At 38.2% G+C, this 25,991-nt stretch overlaps 1 protein-coding gene across 5 annotated transcripts in view; it reads right to left on the bottom strand.

The window, feature by feature from the left end:
• The window catches only part of SLC39A12 (solute carrier family 39 member 12), a 63,058-nt gene that overhangs the window by 21,053 nt on the left and 16,014 nt on the right, over positions 1-25,991 (bottom strand). For 2 of the 5 annotated variants that reach the window (XM_004578575.3, XM_058669744.1), the window contains 6 exons: positions 21,473-21,644; positions 17,383-17,555; positions 14,457-14,606; positions 10,463-10,570; positions 7,625-7,691; positions 1,582-1,740 (listed from right to left, as the gene is read on the bottom strand). In XM_004578575.3, the coding sequence (XP_004578632.2) occupies positions 1,582-1,740; positions 7,625-7,691; positions 10,463-10,570; positions 14,457-14,606; positions 17,383-17,555; positions 21,473-21,644 (829 nt within the window). Of the gene's footprint in view, positions 1-1,581; positions 1,741-7,624; positions 7,692-10,462; positions 10,574-14,456; positions 14,607-17,382; positions 17,556-21,472; positions 21,645-25,991 lie in introns of all 5 variants that reach the window. The other 3 variants (XM_058669742.1, XM_058669743.1, XM_058669745.1) reach the window with 3 other exon arrangements.

Below are 25,991 nucleotides of genomic sequence, written 5' to 3'. Positions count from 1 at the left end.
GAAAAGAATTGTTTAAGTGATGACACATTGGGTAGAATAACATGCTACTACACAGTTTAAAACCAAAACCAATCTCAGAAGTTGAGTGACTGGATAGTTAAGTGAAGTCCTCTATTGCTCTAGGATTCCTAAGCAATTCATTCTACAACTACTTGGAGGTTGTATTTTGAGGGATGCATTCTTTTTGCTGCTCCTTATGGTCTCTCTCTCTCTCTCTCTCTCTCTCTCTCTCTCTCTCTCTCTCACACACACACACACACACACACACACACACACACACACACACACAGTTTGTGACATCCTTTGTTCCTGATATCCTGTGACATTTCAATTTAGATCAATGCAATGCAGTCATTTGTTGTCACCGGGTTTCTAAATCTTCTGAGCCAGAAGTTTGCCAGGTGAAATCATGACATTGTATGAGCTTTTAAATTCTTCACATCTGTATATGCAGACACTGCTGTGTTTGGAAGAGAACACTACTTAAGAGATTTTTAAAACATGACAAAAGTTGGCCAGAGAATGAGGACAGTTTTACTGCCTTTGTGATAACAGGAAAATGATTTTATTCTTTCATTACCTTTGCCCTAAAAGGAAAGTAACCTGTTGGTAAATCTGAAAGCATCTATCTTAGTCTGTGGGATTTGATGGGGCTGAATTAACTGAAACAACAGCTCAGAAACTATATCCTTCCTCCATTGCATTTGGCCCAATGAACAGATCTCAAAACATTGTTACTGGCCTGATACAGACTGTCCTCCTGGCCCATGGCTTTGGGTTGAATACCAAATGTTAGACCACAATTACAGGAGCCAACCATAGGACCCCAGGCTATAGGTCCCAGGCCATGTATAGCTTAGTGGGCTTATATAGGGTTTCAAATAAACTGCTCCAAGAAGGATGGGTCAAAAATAAATGAGTGACACAATGACAAGCAATGACTACTGAGGAGAAGAAAGCAAGAGTGGCCCAACAATGTATTTTGCACAGGGCACATGTGGACCCCCACCAGCCTTCAGTGTTTTTGGTGTATTTTAGACATGTCTGTTCAATCCACTCTTGGTTCCTTGAAGGCAGGGTTTAAATTATAGGGCTATTAAGATTATTTGGAAAGAGTCTTACGTACATCTGCTACTAGACATCTGTCATTTCAATTTTACACATGGTTTCAGTTATAAATCACGTTGATAAAACCATGGTTTGGTCTTAATGTTAAAGTTGTTTTATCCCATTGGCTTGTCTACTAAGTTGCTGAGTAAAATAACCCTTTTAATATCTTCTCATATTTAATTTGCAGATTTTAAAGTCCTTCCCGAAGTTCTTGAAATGAAGTTTCTCTAAATGACTCTCTTACATATAGAATTCTCCATAATTCCCCTAAGAGTTATTCTCAGTGCTGCGAAAGATCACAAAAAAGTTTAATCAAATTAGATTTCAAGGGACAAAAATTATTTTTGAGTCCTCTAATGATTTAAATAAATGATAAATGAAAAGTATTCATCTTGCAATCTGTGTTGTAGAAAGAATCCTATCAAATGACTTTCTCAACCAGCAAAAAAGAGGTTTCTCTACAGGACTTACCCATTTCATGTGGAATTTCATGACACAAGATAGCAATAGTTGTGGTCAGTCCTGACTCACAGGAAGAGGAAAAGGCGGCTCCTAACACTAGGCCATCTGCGAAGTTATGCAGGCTGTCCCCAACCAGTACCATTACTGCTAACAAGCTAATGGTTTTGCCTATGGAATCAAATAAAAGTGTGAGAAGCATTAACAGGGTGCTACATGTTTCAGGGAACCTTCAAATATGACTGCCTTTTTCACTCACTCTTGATATTCTCATGCTGATTCTGAGTCACCCCATTTTGTGACTTCAAAATATAGTGGGACTTGAAATTCTATCTGCGGAGAGGGGAGGCAAGCAGTTAGGCCGGATGGCATGGGTGTGTGATGAGCATGGCTCCTCAGTTAGCAAGGCTAAGAGGAGTTTCTGGCTATGTGGCAAGGCCCGGCAGAATGTCTCTGGTCACCTCATTGCTGCCCCACCCTATTGTACGGACACTCAGTCACCTCTCTGATGTTTCATAGAATTCTCCTGAGAGTGTTGCTGTTTTTCTGTGAATGCAAAATGAAACCTGTAACTGGTATAACACCTCAAACTAATCAATCCTGTTATGATAAAAGGGTCTTTGGCAACTTAAGACAATGACACACAGCTAAAAACATGTAATAGTACAATTGAGCCCACATTGTCCACAAAGATCCTGGTATGTGCTCATCTTTGTCCTGGAGCTTGCCCTAACATAAGAAACGTTTTTCCTAAGAAATGGCTTGATAATATCTTGGAACAGATGGCAATCGTGGAGGTACAAAGAGTTTGCTTACCTTGCAGCCTCGAACTGCTACAACACATGAAATGACACATTTTGGTTTCTCACCACGGAAAGTAGAAAGTATATGGGGCATCTTCTAAAGGGAGACAAATGTGAACCCCCAAAGGAAAATGGCGTAAAACTTCTACCTTATATTGGCACTTATATGTAGGGAAAGAAAACAGTTTAAAAAGATAAAGAGAAGTTTTTTGTAAAGGTCCTCTGTTCATAGAAAGGCTGAGTTGCCCTGATCCTTTTCACTGCCCTTTAACAAAAGAACAAAAAACAATTAAATCAGTACTAGGTGAAGGTGGTGGTAAGGTAATTAGTATATGGCTGATTATAAAATTTAATAAGGAATCTATGATATATGCTTTTATAAATTTATTTCATTTATGAGCTTTCTTTTTAATTCTGTATTCTTGATGTTTTAAGTAATATTAGTTTAGGCTTAATGAAAATTGATTTTGGATATAAGTAAACCACCTGTCACTATGTAACCGCATGTGCTGCAAACTGTGGAGATCCTGGCTTCAGCCAGGAAGCCCACTGCAGGTCACTGCAGGTTTGAATGAGTAATGGGTTGCTGAAAATGTTTACTTTGAAGTAAAATAATGATCATGTTTTTTTTAGGATTATTTTTGTAATCATTCTTTAATAATAAAGTAAAAATGAAACAATTGGATATTGTGTAAAAGCTTGTGATGATTTGTGTATAAAGAAGGCAACTTTTCTAAGTTGTCCAATTTGAGCATCATGCCATAGTGGTCCACGTCTCCTCCTTCTTGTCTTCTCGCTGATCCATACATTCTTTGCAATTTCTCAAGTCAGCCGGAGCTGGTCTCAGGCAACTATCAGGCTTGAACACATGGTCTTTGGTTTTCTAACTGTCCTAATACAAGGGGTCCTTAAAAAGTTTACAGAAAATGTGTTATGTAAAATCAACACATGCAGTTTCCAAAATAATTTTTATATCAAAGAAGCTTAACTTTTCATTCCATTTCTGTGAACTTTTTGAAGTTCCCTCATAATGAGATAAATTTTATGCCAGGATTCATTATTATAACATCGTCTGCTAATACCAAAAAAGCAAAATAAAAATACAACATAACAGCCTCCCAAAATACCACAGTGAGCTTTCCATCCACATGTTTATAATAAGTTTTTAAAATAATGGTCCAAATGTGTATGAACTCTCACACATTCACATATTCAAACTGATTCCCCTGAAGTGATGTGCTACAACGCAGGGCCTCTGGCAGGTGACTCAGTCAGGAAGGCAGAGCTGTCCAGAGTAAGATTAGTGTCGCAGAGGGGTCTTGCACCCTTCTACCATATGATGGGCCAGCAAGAGGGTGCCATCCATGACCCAGACAATGAGTTCTTATCACACAGGTTTTTCTTCTGTTTATTAGCTACATGTATTGCGAGCAGTTCATTATAGTAGGCTGCATCAGGACAACTTCCTGACTATCATTAAAATGAACCTTGTTTTCAAAATTGTTCTGAGTCAGACTGTCCCTATGCCAACCACTTTAGTCTCCACCCTGTCCCTGTGTGATCACCGGACTTCCCTTTTGGGCTGGTGCTAATGACTCTCTCAAACACGTTACATTCTCTCTTCTTCTTGATCACAATGGGACCATGACAAACTTTCCTAAATTAGCTCAATGCTCTGGATTTCCATAAGATAGTTTTCAGTACCCATTAGTCAGATGTTGAGAAAACAAACAGGAGCTTCTGTTTTCATAGGATTCTATTACATAATGCACATTATCTGATTAGGAGAGAGTCAATGCAATAATTTTGATCATAATTGTGTTCAAGTTTTTAATGGGCAGAATTTCTGTTTAAAAAGCTTTAATTCTATGGTATAACTAACTCAATTACAGAGTTAAATGACTAACACACACGCAAAGTATTTTGAGGTTAACAGTCTGCAGTAAACTGCCCAGGTAAAACATGATCAGAATGGTCATAAACCAATTGTCATGACCCAAAGCTCCAATATTTATTTAATGGAATACATACTGTGCAACAGGTTTAAAGTCATTGTCATTACTAGTAGAACTGAACATTCTACTAAATGTACAGGAATAGAAAAACTTACCTCCTGTTCTCTAAATTGTCAGTTAATGACTGCAGATAGATTACAGTTTGTGTTTTTGCTTGTTTCTGGGGAATATGTTAGGATCATTATAAATTATATATCATAGGACAAGAAATTTCTGTAAAAGCAGATACAGCCCAGATTGTCAGCTAGGAGACAGCTATACTGACCATGGTGCTAACATCCCACACATCTTATTTCTAATAAAATATTTACATGTATCACTGTAGAACAGATTTATATCCCTCTTGTGGTTTACTAATTTGTTTTATTCCTTATTAAAAATAAGCAGACTTCATGTAACAGTCATAAAGACACAGAATAAATTCCTACATTCAGAGACTTACTAGTATTGCTCAGTTCTCAGACCAAAAGCAACCCAGCCATTTAACTGTTTCTGCCAATTTTCAGAAATAAAGCTCATCTTTGTGAAAAGAACTTCTCAAAAAATGAAAAGTGACACCTTTGACAGCATCAGAACATGCAAATCAAGTTGTGATTTCTGTATGCCTACATGTAGTTTTAATACAATAGAGAATTAGGGAGTTTCAAAAAGGTCCTGGAAATTGAATATCATGAATAAAAAATGGGGATGGATTCAATTTGTTTCTGCACCAAAATAAATGTATCTTTTAACTTCAGCTCCACGAACTTTTAAAAGTACTCTTGTTATTCAAATGGAAGACTTTTGTTCTTGCATGTCTTGCTAGTAAGCAATGAGGCCTAATTTTTGCTATTATTTTGTTATCTCTGATTATGGGTTTTCCAAATGACAAATCATGGACTTGTAGCAAGCCACTAGGCAAACAGACACATTTGCATGGAAGCCACAAAGAAAACATTGTGCATATTTTAAAGCATAATTTAAATATTATTTAGTAGAAGATGAACATCCACTGGTAATTTAATGTAGTCTATTCATTATAAAATTATTCATATTATTTTACCTGGTTCTTGCATCTGGAAGCAGCACTGAGTTCCAGAATTCTGAACTATTAAAGGTTTTCCATGGTGAAACATGGGATAGAATTTCATTCTAGCTTTTGAAACACAACTTGAAATCCACCAATGCAGTAATACACAAGTAATTATATATTTGAATCTAATTCAATATGTTTCTGGCAAAATGGGGATTTGAATAATCTAATTTGCATTTGTTCTCTACTGCATGCCAAGCTTGATATCTCAAATAGGAAGATACAAGGCCTGCTAACTGTTTCAATGAGACCACTAATGCTCCCTGCCTAGCTGTTGCTCCTGCTCCTAATTTGACTTGGCATACCACTTTTCTTTTACTTTCAAAAATAAAAGCATGAGTGTCACAGATCTGCAATGTGTCAGGCATTCTAAATAACTCCTAGAACTGAAAATTTAGAAGAAAAATACTCTTCACCATGTCTTGAGAGAAGAACTGGATGGGATATGTAATTACTTAATTTGAAGCAAATAGTTACATGAGTTAGCATACCTAAAACAGAACAACAGTTATTAGTTCTTATTAATATACATCTTTATACCCTCAACTACATTTCTAGGGATAAAGATGACTAATATTTTCCTTTCCAGTGCATATGCAATGCCTAAAACACAGGTGTTCAGATACTTCTGGAGTGAATATCAGAATATGAGAGAACACAGAGATGTGTGGGAGCATAATGGATGATAAAGAAACTATCAATGCATCAGCATCTCTTCATTTCTCCAGTATTGGAGCACACATGGTACTGTATCCTGAACAATAATGTAACCACTCTAACACTCAGATTTTGCAAAGTGGGAAGAGCATTGAATGAGATGCTATATAATCTATGTGAAGTATTTTGCATGGTTCCTGACATAGAAGAAGCATTCGGTACATGGTAGCTGATTGTTTTACTGGGTAGCAAACCTGTTAATAGTAGAATAGGAGTAAGTAATCATGACAGCTTGACATTAAAATACTGTCACACAGATAGCATACACTAGAAGAATGGGGCAAAGATTCAGGAGCTACATATGAAAATCAAAAAGAAAAACTTCAAAGAACTATTCAAAAACAAGGGGATAAGATACATCGAAATTTGTCAATTAGATGTACAGAGGAAAAAGTCACAGAAAGAAAATTTTTAAATTGAAAATCTGATGAACAATTGAGGTGCAGAGTAAGATGTGATAATTAGATACTTCTGGTTTGAACTCAACTGTTTCAATGAAAATGTAACAAGAGATTTGTAATAAATTTTCTAGCAGACTCCAATAGATGCAACAAACAAGCAAATAATGGTGACTCCACACTTCATAGTCAAGTAAGCCTCAATCATCATCTAAGCATAATTAAAAGCAGCTTTGGGGGCAGTACTGCAGCACAGAATGTTAACCTGCTATGTGCCAGGCCGGCATCCCATAGGAGCAGTGGTTTGAGTTCTGACATGATTCAACTCCCCATCATGATATACAAAACAAACAAACAAACAAACAAACAAAGAAAAAAAATCCAGCAGATGATGGCCAAGCACTTGGGCCTTTGCTACCCACTTGGGGGATCAGATAGGGTCTCTGACTCCTGGATTCATCCTGGCCCAACCCTACTTTGAGAGTGAACCCAAGGACAGAATATATCTGTCTCTCCCCTTTGTCACTCTTTCAAATAAATATATCTCTAAAAAGAAATTAAGAATAGGCTTGATAATAACATCTGTACTTATACTAAGTTTGCAGAGATTCAGTCTGAAAGAATTGAAAAAAACAACAATTTGAGAATGGAGTCAAGTTAACACAAATGTGTATGTTATCTTTCAAAGACAAATGAGAACAGGTCTTTACCAAAAACTTGGTTGCAAACTTTTTAAATAATGAACTATGAGGATTCTTCCCAAAGTCTATGAAATGCACATTTTTAAAAACTATGCATCGGTTTAAAATGTTTCTGCATCAAAATGAACTTACGGTGGGGGGAATCCCAGTACCTATAAAACTGTGTCACATAATGCAATGTATTTAAAAAAATGAACTTACTAGTTCATTTCTCTATGGGGCTGTTACAGTCTCCTGTAGTACCAAATATGAAATCTATATTATATATATATGTTTATATAAAATATATAATCTTTTTCCTTGACATTTTATACATTTCCGGTTTAGCTTTTTTAAAACTGGTACTCACATTTTCTGCTGGAGGCTGTCACACTGCTTATGGAAATATCAGTGGCCTGAGAATCTTCTGGGCCTTTCTATTTCAAAATCAAAAAATAACTGATGAAAGATAAGCAACAGTTACTGTTATGTTGAAAAATGAACTCTTTGAAGAATTTTGCTGTTTTAAAGACATCTTAATACTGAAGATATCTATATATCTATGTATCTATATAGATATCACTATTACAAAATGTCATGACAACATACAACGCAGAATTGGAAACCTGAATAGAGCATAAATTTTGTAGTATTTACATGAAGAGGAAAACACTATTTTCTCTAGACCCAAATCTTCCATAGAGAATGGGACATTACCATGACAGGTCATATTTCAGATTTCTAAATTTTACAATCCTTTATAAAAGTCAAGAGCTAATGTGATTCTACTCCTGGACAATAGGTTGTGAGTCTGGGCATATCAGTTATTTGTAACCAGACAGTAAACTTTGTATGGAAAATAAAGCCATGAAAATCCAATACTTCATTTCATCTAGTGTCACAAATTATTCTATTTTTATTGCTTTGGCAGTTATTACAAGAATCCTTACAATTAAGAATGCCTATGTCATATCATTTGGTAAATACTTGGAAACACTGCTTCACTGAATTCTACCAGGTACCCTACAACAGAGTTTTCTTCCTCCACAATATGATTACTATCATGATCCATCACTTTGATATATTAAGTTGTGTCCAAGATATACTTGCATATCTGTGTGCTGTGAACATAGAAAGTCAATGCAGCAAAATGTTATTTAAAAAACTGCTACCAAAAAAAAAAAGAATATTTTGATCACAGTTGGGCTTTTGAGTAAACATGTGGGATTGCATTATTTTTGTTTCTTATTCTACCCAATTTCAGGTAGGAGGCCTAGCTACCTCTTTTGCTCATTCTCTGTCCCCAGAGCCTGTGCTTGTATCCTAGCAATTCTTCTCTTGAAGCAGCCCATCATTACATTGATTGAGTAGCTGCTGCTGTTCAAGAACTGAACCTTTATTCTCTAGGGTTTCCTGACCAGCAGGCACCCAAAGCCACTGAGCAGGTAATATGATGGTACTCAGCAGCATGAACCACTGGAGACAGTCTGGTCAAGCATGCTCATTTATCGTAAAACAAGCACAAGCTTAAATAGACTAAGAAAGGGGAAGGCAGAAGGGCATCACCTGACAGTCCTTCAACCCAACAATGTCACTGCAATTGGCTAGAAGGTATGTCTATCTCTCTGGACTCTTCAATCATGGTAGGTCATCTACAACACACATGGCTAGCAGGTCATGGGCAGGTTGGCCCTGGGTCACATACAACACAGAGGTTGGCAGGGAATGTGGATCAAATCTGACTTCTCAGAGTTGCTTATGAAGGAAGTCCCCACACAGAAGGAAGTCCCAGCACAGCTCATCCAAGGACAGAGAAGAGAGATTGGGGTGCAACTCACCGTCCTCGCCTATATGGCCAGAGAACAGACCAGGTTGAGGTCTTGGAAACCACTGTTAGGGGTTCCCCCAGGGACTTGGTGTGCTGTGTGCCTATGACTTCCCACATGAGCCAAGCAGGCAGAAATCCAGGAGCTATCTCCCACACTTAATGTTACTGAATTTGTCAATGTTTCCACAACTATGGGTAGTGGAATTGTACAAATCTACTTTTAAATGGACATATTTAATACATAGCTATATTTATTCTACGTCTTTAAAAATATTTATTTTAATTTTTATTGGAAAAGTAGATTTACAGAGAGAAAAGGAGAGAGATCTTCCATCCATGGTTCATTCCCCAAATGGTTACAGTGGCCAGAGCTGAGCTGATCTGAAGGCAGGAGCCAGGGGCTTCCTCCAGGTCTCCCATATAGGTGCAAGGGTCAAGCTGTCCTCTACTGCTTTCCCAGGCTATAGGCAGGGAGTTAGATTGAAAGTGGAACAGCCAGGACTTGAATCTATACTCAAATGGAATGCCCACACAACAGGTGGCAGATTAGCTCATTGAACCACAGTGGGTTCCTATTATAAGACTTTATATAAAGCCATATATTGTCATACTCAATATAGAAATTTAGAGGCAAACACCTAAGACTCCTTGTTGATTGGGGAGAATGGTGAGTTCTCTTTCAACCTTCATTTCCTTAAAAAAAAAAAAAAAGAAAAAGACAAGAAAAGAAAAGAAAAAAAATGGGAAACTGAACCCATCAAACAGTCCTAGAAATTTATAGGTTCTATTTTGCTTTAAGTTGATATCGAAGCTTAAGCAACAAGAGGAATGGTGAATTTATTAGAGATCTACAGCATTCAAACAGCTCAAAACTCACTAAGTTAGCTTCAAAGATTTGTTTATATGCACCTATGGGGTTTGAACTCTTTATTCAAAGAGAGGAAATAAAGCCACTATTAAAGTGGTTTTTGAAAGTAATCTCAGTCTGAAGTTATTTCTAACCACATTTAGGATATCTAAGCAATAAATTCAGCAGGGCTTTTAAAATCATTTTAAAGAAGCTTTCATATCATATTATATGCTGTTCATATCTGTGCTAGTAGTAAGCCTGCAATCTACTATGATGTTAGTGTCTTGGGAATAGTTTATCTCCACTTAGTCATCCGAATTGTGAACTTCCTAACCCAAGGTCATTGCTTAAAGGAGCTTCCAGATAGTATGTTAACATTTGCCTAGCGCCTACAGTTGCTATAAGAATTATACCACGAACATTGTTTTTAATTTGGTTGGAAGTTTTGTCTAGCCTACTGATTTTCACCTGCTCACTGAGGAATAAAGATGATAATTAAACAAGTAGAACACAGCAAATAAGTAACCTACCAACTGGATTGTTGAAGAAGACTTGCCTCTGCCTGCCTGGTCGCTCAATTCAGAGTTGAGTCCAAGGTGATGGGAATGTCCCACATGTCCATTAACCGATGGCTGGCTCTGCTGGATGAGAATGGTTTAAAATTGTGCAGATGGGAAATGGGTAGACACTTCACAAAGCAACAAACCCAAATGGCAAATAAACATATGAAAAATGCTCAAGTTCCCTGGCAATAAGGGAAATCCAAATTAAAACATCAATGAGGTACCACCTAACGCCAGTAAGACTGGCCCACATGAATAAAAGCACCAACAACACTTGTTGGTGAGGTTGCGGGGAAAAGGGAACCCTACTCCACTGCTGGTGGGGCTGCAGGTTGGTACAGCCTCTATGGAAATCAGTATGGAAAACATTCAAACAACTCAAAATCAATATACCATATGATCCAGCAATAGCACTCCTAGGAATATATCCAGAACACTTGTTCTATGAGAAACCAACATGCACTCCTATGTTCATAGCAGCACAATCAGTAATTGCAAAAACATGGAAGCAGCCAAAATGCCCATCAGCAGAGGATTGGATAAGAAAGCTATGGTTCATCTACTCCATGGAATACTACTCAGCTATTAAAAAAAACAAAATGCAGTTCTTTGTGGCCAGATGGACCCAACTGGAAACCATAATGCTAAGGGAAATGAGCCAATCCCAAAAGGTTAAATACCACATGTTTGCCTTAATTTAAGATGATATGATGTTAAGTATAACATGTTATGTTATGTATGTTATATGTTGTGTATAAACTAAAGTTGAAATGTCAATGAGGTGGTCACAGAATGTGGTCAAGAACTCACATTCATTTTTAACATATTGGTTACTCATTACTATGTCAATTAATTCCATAATGAATTTTTGCTGATGGTATGTTGGAGCTTTTAATTGACTGGGATGATACTCTGTTGGCTCTGTCTTCAAACCAGAGAGGGTCTACCTAACAAGCCGTTGAACTTGACTGGACAATAAGATGCTGGACTCTATATTTAGTATATGCTTGCAATGAGGGAATCTCAACTGAACTTGAGCTGTGGTTATGCAACAAGGTGGAGGAATCCACCATGGGGGGAGGGCTTGGGGAGGGGTAGGGAGAACCCAAGTATCTATGAAACTGTGTCACATAATACAATGTAATTAATAAAAATAAAATAAAATAAATAAAATTGTGCAGAAATTAGAAGAATATAGGTGTATACTTTGTTAATTCCATAGCTCTAATTAACATTTTGCTTGTTGGCCTAAGTAGCGAATGGCATAAAAGAAATAGTGGTAAAATTTCTTCACATTTAAGAAAATAATAATTTATTTAAAATGTAGAGTTGGAATAGAAGACATGATTTTCTGTGAAGGACTTGACAAATGGCTTCAATGGGTAGGTTGGACCAAGCCAAAGCCAGGATCCTGAAGTCCAGCCAGGTCTGCCACATGGATGGCAAGGGTCTAAGCACTTGGCCATTTTCTGCTGCCTTCCCAGATACAATAGCAGGAAACTGGATCAAAGTGGAGCAGCGAGGACTCAAACAGGTGCTTATAAGGGATGCAAATGGTACCACAGATGATCTCCTCATTCAATATCACAGTGCTAGGCCCTTGGAAAAGTTTAATAAATGATAAATACTTGCTAAAATACCTCATCTTGAAGAAGCACATGAAAATGTGTCATCAAAATGATACACCGTGCATATTCAGAATGGTTTAAGAATTCAGTATCAGGGACCAGTGTTGTGGTTAAGCCACAACTTGCAATGCTGTCACTCCATTTTGAAGGGCTGGTTGGAATCCCAACTGCCCTGCTTCCTATCCAGCTCCCTGATGATGCACCAGGGAAAGAAATGATAATGGTTCAAGTACTTGAAGTCTTGGATGTACAGTTTTGGCCTGGTCCAGCCACAGCCATAACAAACACCTCGACAGTGAGCGATCAGATGAAAGAATTCTTCCTCTCCATGTCATTCTGCCTTTCAAATAAATAATAAATCTGTTTTAATGCAACTTCAAAAATGCTTGAAATGTAACACAATTTCAAAGAGGCTTGAATGATAGCTTTTATACTGTTTTTATCAAAAGATTGTTTTTATAAAAATTAAATTCTTTCTGAGGGAGTTAACAAAACGATCATCAAATCAGTATTACACTTTGAAAATACAAAATGATATTTCCAGACATGTATTCATTAATTAAAACATTTTGCATATATTTGCATTTCTTTTATTTTACCCAGTGTTAACAATCTTACAACTATGTTTTTAACTCATTTCAGGGGCTGGCATGGTAGTGTAGCACATCAAGCCTCTGTCTGTGGCACTAACATTTCATACAGTTACTAGTTCAAGCCCCAGATGCTCCAATACCAATTCACTTTCCTTCTTATGGCCTGAGAAAGCAGTAGAGGATGGTCCAAATCCTTGGGATCCCACACCCACATGGAAGACCTGGAAGAAACTCTTGGCTCCTGGCTACTCACAGGATCAGCTCTGATCACTGCAGTCATCAGGGAAGTGAGCTAGCAGATGGAAGATCCCTCTGTCTCTCCTTCTCTCTCTGTCACTCTACCTTTCCAATAAAAATAAATACATCTTTAAAAATTCATTTCAAAATCCCTGACAAGGCTGGTACAATCTGAGTAAATGATATTTCTGTGTGTTCAGAATTATTCCCATTTACTTTCACCTGGGTTCAATTTCCAATTTTTATGTATGAACTGATACAATAGTGTTGTGATTTAATCTCCCACTACAAGAATGCTCATCTGAGGAGAGCAGTCTTTTTTCTGGAAGTCTCTCAGCTTGCAGGCCCATTGCTGTGAGGGGAGCTGGCACTCTCCATTTCCAAGTTTCCATAGCAACTTAGTTTGAACCCTTGGCCAAAATAACCATTTCATTAGGAAACAGAATTTTACAAGGTAAGATCTGAAACATATTTGAAATCTTGACCCATCTTTTTGTGTTTGGAAAGCTTCAAAAGGATAAAGCATTCTAACGCGGAACTTCAGATGCTCACTCCGAGACTCAACCATTAACATTGTACTCTTTCCGGTTTTATCACAGAACTTTCCCTTTATTCATCCACAAAACATCATGATATTTTGATGCGTAGTGTAGAATTTTGAACACATTTAAGAACTGCAATAACAGATGCTGTATTTCTAGAATGTTCCTAACGTTTGCCTTGAGCACAGGGAATTTGTATCTGGCTTGCCAGTGGCTATAGGCACAGGTCGGAACAAGCAGAAAATCAGAGGAAAACAGAGTCCCAGGACTTGGGAAAGACAACTTGCTTCATTTACACCATTTGCAGTTCTTTGCAAGCATTTAGTTTTTAAAAATATCCTATTAAATTGCTGAATCTGTTTTTCCTAGACAGTAGGGTGACAGAAAAAAATAAAAATAAGCCGTAAATAAGTCACACTGCTTTTCACATATTAACATCTGCGTGGAAGTTTTTCAAAGACAAACTATCAAATCATTTAACCCAAGAAAAAATATTCAATAGGAACTACTTTCTTAAGTTTCTTCTTCTTTTTTTTTTATAATTTCAAATGCCCATAAGATAGAAAATAACATACAGTGTTATGAATTTTCAAAATTGTCTTTGGTTTGATTCTTTTTTTTTTTTGGTTGGAGATTAGAAAAAATATACAGAATGCTGATTAGCAGCCAGGACAATAGACCTCTCCTCCAGACAAGAAATAATCTGTTTTTGAGCTAATCATAAACAACAGAAGGCTTTACCAAGTGCACTAACTATCCAGCATAAGATATTTTCAAAAACTAAAAACTATACGTATCCAGAATTTGCTAGTTGAAATGATCTGTTTGCAGTGAAGTCCGAACTCCATCATCTCATAGATAATTTTATCAATATTTTATTGCTTTATAACAAGTACTTTTGAAATTAAAACGGAATAATATAAAACCCAAAAGTTACAGATAAATAAGACTTAAGATGTACCTTGGCATTTGGTGATACCAGGAGAATAAAACATTTCTCTATCAAGAAAAATCCATGGATGCCTCCAATTAATCCCAACAGTTTCCAAACATGACCTTTGCTTTCATGGAAATGTTCAAACTCTGCTTTCTGCTCATGTAAACCAAGAACCTTTAAAGGAAAAAGAGAAGGGAGGAAATAACTTTTGATGACTTAAATATAGGTCGTAGGCCCATATTGAACATTTGACAACAGAAATCATTTCAACCCTGGTTTGTTTTGTGTATGATATTCTTACTGTGTAGTTTAATCAGGATCAAATGATGTATCTTTAATAGAAAATAAAAGAGGATACCTCAATGGCTTATGCTAATGAATGGAATGAAATTGTAAAGCTTATTTTAGAAACTGGCCTTTATTAACATCTATTCTCAATCCTTTAGCTAAATTTTTCTCAGGAGTTCAATTTATGTCTGATTCTATAGCAATGCTTCATAAATATATATGCATTTTAAATATACTATACATAACACATATATTAATCCAGAACATGTATAAGGATATATTTCATTTGGGGTTTATTCTCCCTATACTTCATTGCAATTGAAATAAAATATTCATCTAATAAACTTTTCCCATTAGATGTATACCATGTGACCAGCAATATAACCAGCTTTCTGGGACACAAAGAGATACAAGATATGCATTGCGAATTTTATTCTGGCTTACCAATCACATTAGTTCACCTCATGAAATTTTGTGAGCTATTAAGTCATCATATGTCACATTACTAACCCCAAATAAGGCAGTTTGTGAAATAAATCAGTGCTTTCCAGACTTAAAATATTGCTTACTGAGCATTAAATTTTAGAAAGAAGAAATTATATTCTCTGAATTATATGTACATATGATCCTACATACATACATGTTACTACAAATCACTTAAATGGTACTTTTAGCAATTCATGGGAAATGGAACTAAGAGATGTTTATCTTGGTGCAAGAAAAAAGTTTTGACATTCGTGCAAGTGAGAGGTACTCCAAATGTTCATGAAAGCATAACATGGAAAGAACTACATGGCGGTTAAACTTTTTTTGCGCCATACTGACTTCTTATTACATTTTCCCATGGACTTCCTGAAATGTGCTGTTCGCTGGGTATGTGTGCAGATGTGAGCACATACAGTGTGCATCTAGACACACATTGTTGCAGAGATGATCAGATACCAATATGTGGTGCTCACCTTTTCTTTCCATTAGGACATTGAAAAATACCCACCTAATATTGATTATGGCCATTATTTCACAAAACAGAGAACACTGTAAAATCCTACCATTTCTGGCTAAAATGTAGATCTTTAAGTTGAATAAGCTCAGTTCATTATAAACAGGAATCACAACATTTTTCGCATTTGTATGGAAATAACAAAGTTTGGAAAGCTTGCCATGAATTAAATTCAAGAACCACTGATTTCTCTAGGTTTCACTGCACTGGTACTTTTTAATAACATTTCTCCTTATCTTTCCTCAAGGAAAAAGCTGCTTTCTGAATTTCATGGAACCAAGCTAATCTTTTAAGTTCACCTCTGTGATATTTTCCACTCCCCCCTCCTGGGGCCCACCCTCAAGAACCATGCCCCGCTGCGCACTCCCCCTTGGGGAGCCATCCTGCAGCCTGGCCACCCCTTCACTGTTTCCTGGATCCCCGGCAGTAAATGGCTTTGCAACCACCACCGTGACCTAGAAAAGGGCCCTGGCCACTGCCCCAAGCCAGTAATAAGCCCTAAAATATTTCCAGAAAATTAGATTACGAAGGAAATTAAAACTAATAATGGTTCGCTTTATTTCTCCAATGCTCACTTTGCCATTTTCAGAACATTGAATAATTACAGAGCCTCTAAGCAACAAAAGTGACCCTGGCAGAAAGAAACAGGCCTGGAGGCTTGTGGAAAAATTTTCAATCTCAAGCTTTGCAAGATATGAGGGGATATCCTGGGTCTCTTTTCCTTGTCCCTATTAAGAGATTTCAGGGGCAACTTGGAGTGTCCTCTGGAGAGGCTCAGCTCATTCACATCGCAGGTCATAACCCTGTCCAAAGACCTAAGGAGTCAGCTTCCCTGAACTTCACTCATTTCCTAAAGGGGAATTTAGACAGCAGTAGTCAGGTAAATACAGAAATCTGTTGAGATGGCTCACAAGAAGAGGCAGACAGGGTGACAGAGGGAGGTGCCACTATGGAGGTGTGGCAGGGTCAAGGGTGCAAACAAGGAAAAGTGAAGCACCCAGAGACTAGCAGGTTGGGATCATGATTGCCCTTGGGGCTGAAAGGGCAGAAGGAGGAGGAGTGAGCTCTGCAGGAGGCCTCTCTGGCAGCTGCAGGGTCACAACTCAACAGCTACTTCCAGATGCCATGCCAGGGCAGAAATTCCACTGGCTCTACCTCGCCTCCCCTGGGTTTCCCATTGTGCTTTCCCACTGAGTTAATGCAAAAAAATAGCCTTAAAGGGAACAGATGGGACAGAACATTCTGGAACAGAAAAGAAAGCAGAGAAAGACAAAGGATCTGAGAAGGGGGTGGGTTGACTGGAGACTAAGCTAAATGCAAAACACAACAAACAAAAAGGCAAAATCTAATCTCTTTTTGGCATAGTCTTTTATATTTATAGATGACTCACACACATTTGCATATAATCTTTCTTAATAGCAATCTGTCCTTTTAGAATTAATATTATTTCAACACTAACAAGAACAAATAGTGAATCTAATGTTTGGTCATCTCTCTCCTACAAGGACAGAAATTTAGGGAAATAATAGCTCTTTCCAAGGACAATATTGGTTGCTCCATGAACTCATTGAAGTTGTCATAGACTTTGCATAAATAACTCCAATGATTGAACATAAAAAGAAATCACACAACTCTGTCTGGAACTGGACAAGAACTGATTACCTGAGGAATAAGATGGAGCAGAGCATCTCCGGAGAGCGTCCCAACGGCCAAGCCCACAAAGAGCTGTAAGACAAGGCTGTAGTTCTCCTCGCAGCCATGGAAAAGGACCAGCACCGTCCCCAGCATGGAGCCCAGTGTGAGCACTGTCACCGCCATGGTGCTGTAGCCATACTCTAGAATAAAGAAGAGCCCACACATAGCTGTCAGCACTAAATGTCCTCCATTCTTGCCTCTGGTAGAGAAAACGCTAGCACAATCTATCTTACAACAACTTCTGGCAAAGGTATGCAGTGTTGTATGAATTAAAGAGCAGATTGGCATGAGCAGATTGGCTGTGGTCTGAATGTGGCCCTTCTTCCACCCTTTGGCCCCAAGGTGATGATTTTAGGAGATGGGATCTTAAGGAAGTGTCTGGATCAGGGAGGCTGTTTCCCCACAAATGGGCTTAATACCATTGCAAGGGGCTGAAAAGATCAGAGGTCACCCCTTCCACCAACTGTGACACAGTGAGGAGACACCTCTTTGTGAACCTGAAGATTAGTCTTCATCAGGTGCTTTGAACTTTCACTTTCCAGTCCCCAGAACAGTGATAAATAAATTTGTGTATGAACTATTGGTCTGGATATTTTGTTAAAGAAAAAAAACTTGAGGCAAATAACATTACTGTACTGAAGTTACCCTAACTATCCATCTCTAATTAAAAATCACAGTGGCAAGTAAGGCTTTAACTTACTTTCCACCCAAAAAGAAAGAACTTCTCACTTAAAGGACCACAACATCCAGTGACAAATACTAGTAATGACTTCCATCTGACCACAAATACGTACCCATCAATCAAATGACCCCTCCCCCAGGACACACTCGCCCTTACCAAGTCCTGGGGCATTATCAGGAAACCATATCCCTTCCCAAGATCCTATGGAGACTGGCAACACAGAGGGGAGATCTCTTACCATCCCACAGACAGAATGAAATGCAGAAACATTTCCTTCTCTCCCACTCTTCCTTTCCCCATTCACTCAACCTCTAAATAAATCCCACATTTTTCTGTGACCTCGCCTTTTAAACATACACAAATTTTAAAAAGGCAATAAAGTAGCATCACAAAGCAAGCGGGTAGTCTGATTTGATCTCCAACTTGTGTGCACACAGAAATGAGTGTACCCTTTGGAAGAACTACTTTCTGTAAGTTTTCAAAACTATTTGTAATGTCAGAGTGATTACTGTCCTTAATGACAAAATTAAGTGATTTTGTTGGTGAACATTGATGAATTAATATGTAACAGCTGATAATACACAGATGAAGTCTGCATTTTAGATTATTTTCAATAATTTGTGCATGCTGCAACATTCAATTTTTAGGCTTTGAGCTAGTAGTTTTTTGAACATGCAGCAAGTGTAATTTTCCAAGATTATTCAAATAAAAGTAAATCTATATGAGGGGAGAAGCAGTAAAGGAAACGATGAGAAATGACTTTACGAGACAACTGTATATGTCATGGGGTATTACTCCTGATTCAGTTGTCAAACAGCTGTAGATACCCACAACCCATCGGAGGAGTGAGTCAGTGATGCAAGAGCTTTCTCTCCTGCCTCCCTGCTCCCAACCCAACTGCCACTCCACCTTTCAAATAAATAAATTTTAAGAAAAACACAAGAATACATCAAAGTATGATGTTTCCCAGGTAAAATGCAAAGTTTCAAATTCTTCAATTCTTTGACTCCCTGCCCTTTGTCGGATGGGCAGTTAACGTGTGATATTGGAGGATAATAGAAGATGCATCATCTTAGTTATAAAACGTCCTTAGATCCTGTGTCCGATTTCAGCTCTCCTTGTGTGGGAGGAAAAGCCTCAAAACTGTAAAATCTCTGATTCTTCCATCGAGTAAATTCTTCTGGTTGACCCTAGTTCCCACACAGGTGCCATGGTGTCTTGATTGGTGTCAAGCAACTTGCACAAAAGTTCTACGCATTTCCCATCACCTCAATGGAGCGTTCTAACTTCTTAGCCACTTCTGAGCAGCTGCTTTAGAGAGTTCTGAAATGATCTATATATAAGCATAATCTTTCCTGGAAACTCAGCAGAAGGTTACCCTTAGGAGTTTGAGCACAGTTAACAGCAGTGCTTGCTTGATGTCTCATTGTTCTTCTTTTTCATGAAACACCTTATATTTCTGCAATTTCAAAAGTTCAATGAAAGACTTTCCCTTTAATTTACATAGTGCAGTATTTTAAATGGAGGACAGTAACATTCATCTAGATTCTTCAGTATATATGTCTTGGATCTTTTATTTATTTATTTTTTAAAGTAGACTATGCCATAGAAGCGTATTAGGGAAGCAAATGGAAAGGCCACTGTGGTGGTGTAGCAAGCTAATCCTCCACCTGTGACACAGGCATTCCATTTGGGGGCCAGGTTTTGTCCCAGCTGCTCCACTTCTGCTCCAGTTTCCTGCTTAAGATCAGGGAAGGCAGTGGAGGGTGGCTCAATCTGTGGGCCCCTGCACCCACATGGGAGGCCTGCAAGAAGCTCTTCACTCTCAAATTAGCAAGAGTTTAGCTGAATAATAAGACACCTGAATCTCATGTTGGGTACTTGGGTGCAATTCTGACCCTTTACTCCAGTTTCTTTTAGGGCAGACCCTGGTTGAGTTTCAATTGTGGCTCAAGGAATTGGGTTTCTGCCACCTACTTCAGAGATCTGCATGGTTCCTGCTTCCTGGTTCCCGGCTGCATCCTCACTCAATGTCTAGCCCTTGCAGGTGTTTGGAGTATAATCATCAGAAGTATTCTCTCTCAAAATCCTGCCTCTCCAATTGAAGAAAGCAAGTATCAACAAAAGTCAGATGGAAGACAGACAAGTACCAGGTAAAACTCAAGTTCCAAAATGCTTTTCCAGGTAGCCAGGATCTACCAGGCACTGCACCAGGCGGGGACATAAACACAGCCTTAAGATGCCTGCAGGTCCCCCAGCTCCATCCTCAGCCATTCTGTGAACATCACTGACTACCAGGTGCTGAATTATTCAGCGGCTCCTCATAAATGAAACTTTTTTCTTCTTCTCACGACATTTGGACTCCTAGATATTTAAGCCTGGTGTGTTACTATTCACATGAAGTCTGAAAATAAGGAACAGGATGCTTCAGAGTTCACCATGACTTAGAGGTCACCATTTAGCTATGATTGGCATTACAGGCTTTCAAGGAAAAGAAAAATGGTATTCTGAAAAAAAAAAAAAGAAGCTTCTAAAGGAGATGCTCACAATCACAGGTAATGCCTCAAGGATCACACAGGGTCATTGCCAAAGCTGCTTTGTGCCATGGATGATCTTGAGCCATCTTTTTCTTTTCTTTTGCCTCTAAATATCAAACGCTTTAACTTTCCTGAGCTCATTTTTTTTTAACACATTTACCCCATTTGAGGTATCCTTATCTACTGCAATGACTCAGTACAACACAGGCAGGCAAGCATTACTCCCTCCCTTCCTGGGGATGTCAACCATGTTTTGTAGGATCCAATATGCCTCCATTTACCTGATTTGTCATTCTCTGTGAACGGCTGCGAAGCCTTATGGAAAATCAGTGCTTTTCATCATGAAGGAAAACAAAGGGGATCAGGAAGTAAAAGAGAGGACATAAGATCACAGAACACCTGGAATAGGAAGGCTTGCTTCATTTTTGCCTTTCAGATTCTATTGCTAAGGCAATCTCTCTTAGGCTGTGGTTATCTAAGTTGGTTCATGGTAAAGCACCAGGACCAAAACTGATTCACATTACTTTCATACCAAATATAAAATATTCACTGTGAAGTTGTACAGCGTAGTGGTTACAAAGAACTCTGGAGCAGCTTGCCTGAGTCTGAGTTCTCCCTCCACACCACCACCTGTGTGCTCTTCAGGAGTCACTTTGGATCTCAGCGCCCCTTCACTCATCTCTAAATCGGGGGTGTAATAGTATCTGTTTCAGAGCCCTGGTAGTGAGAGGATTCAATAAGCTGATAATGTAAAATGTTTAGGTCAATATCTAAGGGCCTTTAGTAGTATTACATTCATCGTGTACATCAGCTTTTTAAGTGAAGAACCAAAACTTACTCTCAAGGGTACTTGGTGGCAGACTTGCTGGTAAGTCCTTGGGCAGTTGGCAAGTGCAACTGAGCAATTGCTGGATGATTCCTGGGCTCATCTGCATAAAGGCTTCCTTGGAAATGGGCGAAAGGCTGTTCTGTAGAAATACCTCCACCAGCTGCTTAGCAGAGAAGCATGACTGTACAAGGAAAACACATATGTGATAAACATTAGCACTAACCCAATCTACCAGCAACTGCTTTTCTTGGGGAGTGAGCAGGCTGTGGACTGGATGCAGTGAGCTCATGAACCACTGCAAGTGTATTCCTGCAACCATTCACCCAATAGCGTTGTGTTAATTTCCAAGTATTATTGTAAGTCTAAAATCAAAGTCAACTGATCTCATTTTCATTCTTAAAATAATTTAGTGAGAGTCTCATAAACTTGCTCTTCCCTGAAAAGGCACTGTGCTTTGCAAAATATCAAAGAGGGTTGTAGCCAACAGATGAAGGAAGCCTTGTTGTTTTGGTTGTTCTTAACCAGCACAGCTTTATGTCAACAAAGCTAAGACTTCATGAGATACACAGAAGCGTTAGGGGAATGAGGTCACTTTGTTACTCTTTGTTACTCTGTTTGAGTAAGCCTGCCCAGGCAATGTACATCATCAGAAGTAGTACAGTTAAAACTTTTAAAAGTGAATGCTGTGTCAACTGGCCGAATACAAAGACTCAATGACATCACTACTTTTAGCAATTGACATCATTCCTTTGCAAACACAGCTAAAAATCATCATTATTTCCTACACACTTCACTAAACTTTCCTTCAACATTTTTTCAATCTTTGAAAGATTTACTTATTTTTATTGGAAAGGCAGATATACAGAGAGGAGGAGAGACAGAGAGAAAGATCTTCCGTCTGATGGTTCACTCCCTGTGCAGCCGCAATGGCTGGAGCTAAGCCAATCTGAAGCCAGGAGCTTTTTCTAGGTCTGAACTTGCAAAGCTTTGGGCTGTCCTCTGCTGCTTTCTCAGGCCACAAGCAGGGAGCTGGATGGGAAGCACGGCTGCCAGGATTAAAACTGGCACCCATATGGGATCCCGGTGCATGCAAAGCAAGGACTTTAGTCACTAGGCTATGCTATCGTGCAGGGCCCGTGTTTTCAGTTTTTAATGTTGTAAAGGCACACTGATAATTACGAAGAGCAAGTCCCATAGATTTCCAAAAATTGGCACACTTTCCCATATCAAAAATAAAAGCTGATACATTGTATACTGAAGACTAAAATTTAATAAGTTTTAATACATGAACAAGAATGGCTTATAGTTTCACTAACAACTTCTTTGTGATCTTTGCTTGCAATCAGTAAGGCATTAAGAAGTTAGTGATGTACAGGCTAGTCTGATTTGTCATGCTTTAGAATGCAGGGATTTTAACAAAGGTACATTACTCATCAGAACAATGATGATGCATTTGTTGTTTTCCCCCTTTCTCCATATAAAATCTTTGGGGAAGATTGCATAAATATCTTGATCAAGAAGTGTTTGATTGCATCAGATGACACCTACTCAAACCAGAAAAACATGAAGAAACCAGTTTGGAGATGCACAAAGGATCTCAGAGAACCCAGGGGCTGAAGAGACAGGCAATGTCTCAGAAGGAACTAAAACTGAAAGCTGGAAGATCAGAACCAAATATATGCTCTCTCTCTCTCCTTTTCCCCTATCACCCCTTGCCTGCCAGCCTGCCTCCCTCTCTCTCCCTCTCTCTCCCTCTCTCTCTCTCTCTCTCATTCCTGGCCCCACTACCTTCTTCTTTTTGACTCTCTCTCCATATACCTAATATCTATTTCCTTGCACAAACTGGTCCTCTTTGTTTCAGAAAATACATCATCATATAATCCTTAACTTTCAAGGGATCTTTCAATCCAAGAATCCAAGATTTGTGGATTGAGTCCCCACAAGTCCCAAGAATGATGGGGTCTTTGGTGGTAGGCATTCAACTGTTGGACCCATGTGGCTAGGTGGGAGGAAATGAACTCATGTTATTCAAACATGGCTGCAGCCCTGACTTTTGCAGGTGAAGAAGAAAGGTGTTCAGCAAAAATCCCCCAAAATAACCACTACAAAAAGCAACAACAAAAAGTTGCACTTGCAGGGTTTTCCTCATATAAAAATATATGCCAGAGACAATATTATTTTTACACCATTTGTTTCTAATGGAATATAATCTGATTTTCACCAAAATTACTGAGAAAATAAAAGGAAACTAATGTCAAACTTTTGATGATGAAGCCTTTATAATAAATGTTCCTACTGGGAAATGCCTGGCTGGGATGTAAACAATGCAGACATGCACTATAACAGAAGGTCATGCACCTTTCCTTAGTTCATTGTCAACAAATCAAATCATTCCTGGCTTCAGAGCATCTTCTAGGATAAGGTTATTACATTATAAGCCTCATGGCCCTTGAGCTTTACTTGCTGCTTTTGCATTATTGAGATCATTGTTTTAAGTTCAAATTTGATTCAATGTATTCTGAAATTACCAATGTCCAAAAAGGCAATTTGTTATAGTCTATAGAATTGGAGATATTTTAATTTTAAAAAATAGAAAATTGAGATTTTCCAATCAGTAGTTTTAAAAACATCTTTATTTTACTGACATTGATACAATCAGGCTTCTATGGAAGCTGGTTCCTAACCTCCAGTGCTAAGAATCAGTTGAAGTGTCTGTAAGCCAGAGTGCTGGATTCTACCCTGAGGACTTGTGGTTGAGTAGATTTTGAGGCAAAGATGAGATTTTACAGGTCCAACAGGTTCTCAGGTGATGCTGCATCTATTGGTGCAGAGACAACACTGAGAGAAAATTATTAGCCCAAATATGTAGGCAGAGTCCTCAGACCGTGTGACCAGTTGAAAGCCTCATCAAGAGTCACAAAATTATATCTTAAGACATAAATTGCAGAAGATCGTGTTTCTTATTTTGCATGTTCAACACAGAAAAATTATTACTAGTTTTCTTAGAGGACATGTGCCTTAAATAATCCCTAGGATTAAAGAAAATAGCATTAGTTCTTTTAAAAAGTAGGGTTTCCTAAGATAATATTTTTCTATCCCCAAGACTGGTCAGACAGAGGCCTTTAAGGAGATACTGCCATTCCAATAATGATCAGCCTTTGTGACTTGATCATGTTATATACAAGAAGCATGGATTTGAAAGAAAAAATATCTTTTATCCATGGTACAAGCAAAAGAAATTGATTTTTCTGAATATTTAAAAACATAGGTGGTGCTGCCTAGTCATATATTCATGAGTACTTATGTAAGTATTTAATGCTGTAGGAATGTGCAAGAATGTTTGCTAAGATACAGATATTATCTCCCCTTCTACAGGATGGAATAAAACAAATTCACCATGCATTGTTATAATATGTAAATGAAGAAATCAAAGTTAAATGACACCGTATCTGACACATTGCAGGCCATAAGTGTTGGCCATTTTCACAGAATACTGATTTCTCATTATTTTAAATGATTAGGGCAGGGAAGGATTTTTCAATCAAAAATTAGAAATGCTGGGTTTGATAAAGCTGATTTATTAGCTTATGGAACTTTCCAGATACCTTAATATGCCATAGAAAACATGTGTCTCCTAATGTTCCTGACCAGTTTGACCATAGCAGCTCTTGGAAGAAGCATTAAGTAGAATAGTAAATGTATTTGTAGACACAACTTCAGGAAAATGTCTATGGATTTGTTTGTAAGCTGCCATACAAAACCTTCTCAGTGCCAACCACTATAGAAATATTTCTCTGAAGACAGGAGTTATGGCACAACAGCTTAAGCCACTGTCTGTTATGCCATCTTCCCGTACGAACACTGGTGCAGGTCGCAGTTGCTCTACGTTCTGATCCAGTTCCATGCTAATATGCCTCGGAAAGCAGAAGAGGATGGCCCAAGTACTCGGGTCCCTGACACCCATTCTCACAAATCTAGATGGAGTTCCGGGCTCCTGGCTGCAGTCTGGCACAGAGCAGTTCTTTGTGGTCATTTGAGGAGTGAAATAGCTAATGGGAAGATTTCCGCCCCCCCCCCTACACACACACACAGTCTCTCATCCTCTAACTTTGTCTTTCAAATAAATAATAAATCTTTACCCCTCCCCAAATTCTTTCTAATCTAACCTAATATTTCATTCCATAAGGATTATTTATGCATGTCTACATCCTCCCACTACCTTGTACATTCCATAGGAATTATGTCTACTTCTGTTCATATATATTCCTCATGCCCAGGAGATGACTGGTACATAGTAAAAGCTCAGTGTAGTTTTGAAGTAATTATTTATACATTCAATATGGGCCCAATGAAGGGAAGACATTATACAAAATCTTATTTTCAATATCTATAAAGATCTAGTTATAGAAAAAGAAAAACATGGCCATATTGTATACAAAATATTTCTACTTTAAAGAAAACATGTACTAAAATCTAAGTTTTCTGTAACTCCTTCAGAGCTTTCACAGCTGGTTTCCTCAGTGGTAAC

The sequence above is a fragment of the Ochotona princeps genome, chromosome 10, assembly GCF_030435755.1.
Source record: "Ochotona princeps isolate mOchPri1 chromosome 10, mOchPri1.hap1, whole genome shotgun sequence".
Taxonomy (NCBI): domain Eukaryota; kingdom Metazoa; phylum Chordata; class Mammalia; order Lagomorpha; family Ochotonidae; genus Ochotona; species Ochotona princeps.
The sequence above is the reverse complement of the archived record's forward strand: the minus strand, read 5'-3'. Positions and strand labels throughout refer to the sequence as shown.